The sequence below is a fragment of the Microtus ochrogaster genome, chromosome 18 (genome assembly GCF_000317375.1).
Source record: "Microtus ochrogaster isolate Prairie Vole_2 chromosome 18, MicOch1.0, whole genome shotgun sequence".
In the NCBI taxonomy this organism is placed as follows: Eukaryota; Metazoa; Chordata; class Mammalia; order Rodentia; family Cricetidae; genus Microtus; species Microtus ochrogaster.
The window spans coordinates 6,189,198-6,195,471 of NC_022020.1; the positions used below are offsets into that span (position 1 = coordinate 6,189,198).

The window sequence follows — 6,274 nt, forward strand, 5'->3', positions numbered from 1 at the left end:
TACTCATATCCAATATAAGTCTCCTCCATTTAATCTCCATGATTGTTGGTTTCAACAGCTGCACACAACTCCATGGTTGTTTCTCTTGTTACTGTAATGCGAGCTTGACCCTCTGATCACATGGGTGACCTGACTCCAGCAGATGCTCTCATCCGTGGTCCATCACTAAAGTGCATACTAAAATAAATGGGCTTTGATAAGTGGCAAGGCCTCTGATCAATGTCCAGAGCCTAGAGTGGCCTGAGGAGACGCCTCATTTTTGACCTATTGCACATTCTGTGATTCCGGGAGAACAATTTAGCAATGGTTTTCCACTCTGCATTGCCCACTTCTCCTGAGCTGAAGCAGGGTAGGGTCCTCATCTTCATCCTAACCTCCTTCACTAGGCTGCTGAAGTCTAGATAATTTAAAGACAACACCATCTGTTGAAAACAGCTAGATAGGCTTAAGGAAACCTATTCTACAATCCTTCTGGACTCCAACAACACTAGCACAAGCTTACCATTGACATAGCCCAGATTTACTGAGGAGCTTATGCAAGCACAGCCGTTTCAGCCGAGCTGCCAAGCTTGAGGACCTGCGTTTGCTCCTCAGGACCCACAGGATGGAAGGAGTTACCCGACGGCCGCAAGCTGTCTTCTGCTCCTGTGCACCATGGACACACGTTAAATAACAGCCTTCAAAGCTCAGAAAAGAGGACAGGCAAAGCAGCACAGCAATGAGTGAGAGACAACCTGGGGAAGCACAGAGGTGAGGGCCGGGGTCCTGAGGAGGACACCATGTAAAAGCTCCACTCCTCTACATGCTGATGTCCAGTTATGCCAGCACCACTTGGTAAATATGCTTTCTTTTCTCCGTTTGATATTTTTTGCTTCTTTGTCAAAAATCAGGCATTCATAGGTATGTGGATTAATATCTGGGTCTTGGATTCAGTTCCATTGATCCTCCTGTCTGTTCTTATGCCAAAACCAGGCTGTTTTCAGTACTGTAGCTCTGTAGAAGAGTTTGAAGTCAGGGATTGTGATGCCTCCAGAAGTTCTTTTATAGTACAGGATTGTTTTGGCTATCCTGGGTTTTTTGCTTTTCCATATGAAGTTGAGTACTGTTCTTTCAAGGTCTGTGAATTTTGCTGGGATTTTGATGGGCACTGCATTGAATTGTAGATTGCTTTTGGCAAGACTGCCATTTTTACTATGTTAATTCTACCTACCCAAGAACATGGGAGATCTTTCCACTTTCTGGTGTCTTCTTCAATTCCATATCTATCACCATTCACAAAACTCAAGTACAAATGGATCAAAGACCTCAACATAAAGCCAGCTACACTGAACCTTACAGAAGTGGGAAGCATACTTGAACGCACTGGCACAGGGAACCACTTCCTAAATATAACCCCAGTAGCACAGACACTGAGAGAAACAATTAATAAATGAGACCTCCTGAAACTGAAAAGCTTCTGTAAAGCAAAGGACACGGACAACAAGACAAAATGACAGCCTATAGAATGGGAAAAAATCTTCACTAGCCCCACATCAGATAGAAGTCTGATCTCCAAAATATACAAAGAACTCAAGAAATTGGTCATAAAAAGAACAAATAATCCAATAAAAAAATGGAGTATAGACCTAAAAATAGAGGAATCTAAAATGGCTGAAAGACACTTAAGAAATGCTCAACATCCTTAGTTATCAGAGAAATGCAAATCAAAACAACTCTGAGGTTCCATCTTACACCTGTAAGAATGGCCAAGATCAAAAACACTGATGACAACTTATGTTGGAGAGGTCGTGGGGAAAAGGGAACACTTCTGTATTGCTGGTGGAAATGCAAGCTGGTACAACCCCTTTGGATGTCAGTATGGCGATTTCTCAGAAAATTAGGAAACAACCTTCCTCAAGACCCAGTAATACCACTTTTCGGTATATATTCAAAGGATGCTTAATCGTGCCACAAGGACATGTTCATAGCAGCATTGTTTGTCATAGCCAGAACATGGAAACAATCTAAATGTCCCTCAACTGAAGAATGGATAAGGAAAATGTGGTACATTTACACAATGGAGAAAAAAATAATGACATCTTGAATTTTTCAGGCAAATGGATGGAGCTAAAAAACATCATTTTGAGTGAGGTAACCCAGACCCAGAAAGACAATTATCACATGTACTCACTCATAGGTGGTTTTTAAACATAAAGCAAAGAAAACCAGCCCACAAATCACAATCCCAGAGAACTTAGACAACAATACAGACCCTAAGAGAGACTTAAATAGATATAATCTACATGGGAAGTAGAAAAAGACAAGATCTCATGAGTAAATTGGGAGTGTGGGGACTTTGGTGGAGGAGGGGAGAGACAGGGAAGGGAGCAGAGAAAAATGTAGAGCTCAATAAAAATCAATAATAAAAAAAAGAGATAACAACAACAACAACAAGCTCCACTCTTAAAGGCCACAGGTCCCTGTGCAGTCCTCTCGGGGCCAGAACAGCTCAAAGGAAACCGAGTCTTAACTCTGAATGCAACTAGGAGAACTGAGTGCACCATGTGACTTTCTTTCCTTCCGACAGGCCATGAGCGCCTTCTCCGAGTACAACAGAGCAAATGTCTGGTCTGTAAAAGCAGGCCAGAGTGGTACTGCGTCTCGAAGCCCATCGGCTGTTTGCCAATGGTCAGCCTACCTGGACAGAAACTGAAGGGGCAGCTGCAGGTTGCTCTTCAGTGTCCGAAGCTGTTGAATGTCACAGCAGAGACTGACATTGTCGAAGAAGAATCCTGGACAGAGCTCCTGTGAGGAGAGAGCCTCAGTCAATGCGGGTGATGCGGGTAATGAGCTGTCACTCATGCTGGTCACACAGTTCTGGCAAAACCCTCTTAAAAGGCCAGAAGGTGGGGATTCACAAGCAGTTAGAGACAGCTGTATTCATTTTTCCTTCCTTTACTGCTTTGCTTTACAAGTTAACCCATTCCAGTCCAGCCACACCCACTGTCCACTCCACAGACAGTCAAATCTTAGACTAAGTCTGAAGAAAGAAGAAAGGTGGGTAGAAGATCTAGTGCCATGCTGGATTATTTATGACTTCAAAGCCAGTCTTTTCAGCTTGATTTTTTCCCCAATATTTTTTATCACAGGCCTAACAATCACATTAACAAAAAGCAGAGTCCTGGGAGGCAGTCAGAATTTACAGGCCTGCAGAGGAACAGAAAATAGCTAAAATGGGGGAAGAGAATTCCCAGCCTCTTAGCGCCGGAGTCCAAGTAAGTCTTGAAATCTAGGAACAAAACCAACCAAACAAAAAAACAAGCTAACTTCTAACACACTTTGCATAAGTAGCTAAAAAGCAGCATCTGAGGTCCTAAGGTCAGCTCTAAACAGTAACTCACTTTTGGGAAATTCCAGGAGACTTACAAAGTCAGCACTGGAAGATTAAGCCGGAAGCCGTTCTATGGGCTCTGCGTTCTGGGGTACAGGCTGGAGCCTAGGATAAGATTTAAGCCTGAGGCCTGGGGTGACAGCAGTTAAGAGTGATTACTGATCCTATGGAGAACTCAGCTCATGTTGGTCGCCTGGCCCCACAGCAGCACCCTTACCTGCACCAGGTCATACCCGTCCTTCGGTAAGGGTTTTGGTGGACCAGAATATTTGCAGTTGTACCTCTTATCTCCAAATGCTTTCCCACATTCTCCATACCAAACACAGGATTGTGAAAACACCTAGAGAAAGTCAACATGGAAAAAACCAGATTTTATTTAGCAAGAAACAGTGCTCAGCCAGCAAACCAGTCAATGACACCTAAAAATGAAGAAACAACAACAAAGGTTCTTATTAAACATGCCAAGCAATCCTGAGAAAGCTGGAACAGGTCAGGCGTGTGGGGGCTACACCAGCAATCCCGGCACTCTGAGGCTGAGACAGAGAAAGCATGAGTTCAAGGCCAGTCTGGGCTGCACAGGAAAGACCCAGCCAATGCTGTCTCACAAACCAACAAGACAAAACAGGCAGGCCACAGGGTGAGACGGCTCAGCGGTCATGAGTACTTCCCTCTCTTCCAGAGGACCCACCTGAAACCCAGCTCCATACTGTCTGACCCCTACTGCTGGTCTCTGTGTGTGCAAGCATATGCACATGCACACATGCTTTAAAAAAGCAACCAGGCTCAATACCCCAAACGGCTTTGTCAAGTCAGTGATGCAGGCATGGAGTATTTACGAGATACAGACTTCCCGCGTATCTGGATGAGGGCTCTACTTCCAGGAGCTTCACGGTACAAGCAAAAGCAACAGGGCGACATGGGGACAGGGCACTCGGCAAGGTAGTGATCACAAGGCACTGTTTTGGGGGCATTTGCACACACAAAAACTTAGATAAACCACCAAAAGACTATTTCCACATATACCTAGGTTAGCTGACGTTGGCACAAGTCCCTGGAGAACAAACCACCAGTACCACTGGTCTGACCTCAAGTAGTGCAGGATGCACACTGTCTCTGAGGGCGAAGGGAAATGAACGCAAGGACTGCATGTGCTAACTTTAAGGGCTATCACCTAGGCAACATTAACTTGTTAAAGTTTCTTATGAAAAGATGTGTCAAGAGCCGCTCATATTCTCCATGTGACAGTCACACGGCTATCTGGAACTTGAGACGAGGAAAGGCTCCAGTGAGTCACCACCCTGTCCATGTGTACTGCTCAGACGAAGCCCAGACTGCATCACAGCTGACCCAGCATGCCAGGGACTTGTAACCGTCCACGGGGAAAACATGACAGCCAGGAGCAAGCTGGATCCTAAGATCCCTGGTGGAAAGCCTTGAACACTGGACGACAGGACCAATCGACGCCCATGTGTCCCATGGTTCCCAGGCAAGATGCAGATCCCAGAACAGAAGCTACGAGGGCAGGAGAAATAGAGGCAGAACAGACCCATCAACCAAACCAAGGTACAATTGGCAAGGGATCCAGAGACAATATAAGTTGTTTAAACAGTAAAATTCAAACTCAGTGTGCTGGAACCTCAGCTACCACAGAGAAAGGCTGAAACAGGAAGTAGGAGAGGCAGAGGTTGAAGACATCTTGGGTCACCTGGAGCCCCTGCCTTCACAGAAAGGGAGTAGCTTAGGAGTGAGTGTTTGCTCAACATGGGGAAGGCCTGGGTTCAAAAAGGTAAAAACAGACACCCCAATCCCCACATGGGAGATGTGTGAGTGTGTGTGTGTGGGGGGGGTACCACACCCTGTCACTTTTAGACAAGGGACAGTAGCTCTGGAGCTTCTTCCCCAGGCTGCTTGTGTCTATGGCACAATCTCCCTCTCTGAACTCAAAGTCCTGTGTTTAGGCCACAAGGAAAGAAATTATCCAAATGGGGAAGTGTCAAGATTTCTATCTATCTATCTATCTATCTATCTATCTATCTATCTATCTATCTATCTATCTATCTAATCTTATCTATCTAATCTATCTATCTTATCTAATCTCATCTATCCAATCCCATCTATCCAATCCCATCTATCTAATCTTATCTATCTAATCTTATCTATCTATCTATCTATCTATCTATCTATCTATCTATCTATCTATCTATCTACCTACCTACTACCTACCTATGTACTAGCAAACCAATCCCAGTTCTACCTTCCTCCTCTCCTCCAGCTCTCCCCCACCCTCCCCCTATCTGCTCCTCAGGCATGGTCTCCCTGGGAAGTCACCTCCTTGAGGCAGGACCAAGCCCCCTCCCCCATGCTGAGCAAGCCCACAGAGAATGGGCTCCACAAAATCAGCTCATGCATCATGGTTAGATCCTGGTCCCACTACCAGTGGCCCCACATACTGCCCAACCCCCACCACTGTCACCTGCCTTCAGAGGACCAAGTTCGGTCCTATGCAGGTTCCCCAGCTCCAAGTCCAGTGTTTCTGTGGGCTTACTGACCCCTTTGCTCATATCATGGCTCCTCCCTCCTCCTTTCCTTGACTGGACTGCAGGAGCTTGGGCCAGTGCTTAGTGTGGATCTCTGCATCTGCTTCCTTCAGTGTGTGCATGAGGGTTCTGTGATGTCAATTAAGGTAGTCCTCAACCTAATTACAGGGAAAGGCCAGTTCAGACCCCTCTCCACTATTGCTTAGATTCTTAGCTGGGGTCATCCCTGTGTATTTCTGGGAATTTCCCAAGTGCCAGGTTCCTTATTAACCCCATGATGGTTTTTTCTATCAAGATATCTCTTTCTTAATCCCAGCACTTGGGAGGCAGAGGCAGGCGGATCTCTGTGAGTTCGAGACCAGCCTGG

At 45.6% G+C, this 6,274-nt stretch overlaps 1 protein-coding gene across 1 annotated transcript in view; it reads right to left on the reverse strand.

Annotated features, from left to right (window-relative positions):
- Npc1 (NPC intracellular cholesterol transporter 1) overlaps positions 1–6,274 on the reverse strand; it is a 47,519-nt gene that overhangs the window by 31,591 nt on the left and 9,654 nt on the right. Inside the window, exons 2-3 of the mRNA XM_005355762.2 lie at positions 3,588–3,710; positions 2,678–2,784 (exon numbers count right to left, since the gene is read on the reverse strand). Coding sequence (XP_005355819.1) covers positions 2,678–2,784; positions 3,588–3,710 — 230 coding nt within the window. The remainder of the gene's footprint in view (positions 1–2,677; positions 2,785–3,587; positions 3,711–6,274) is intronic.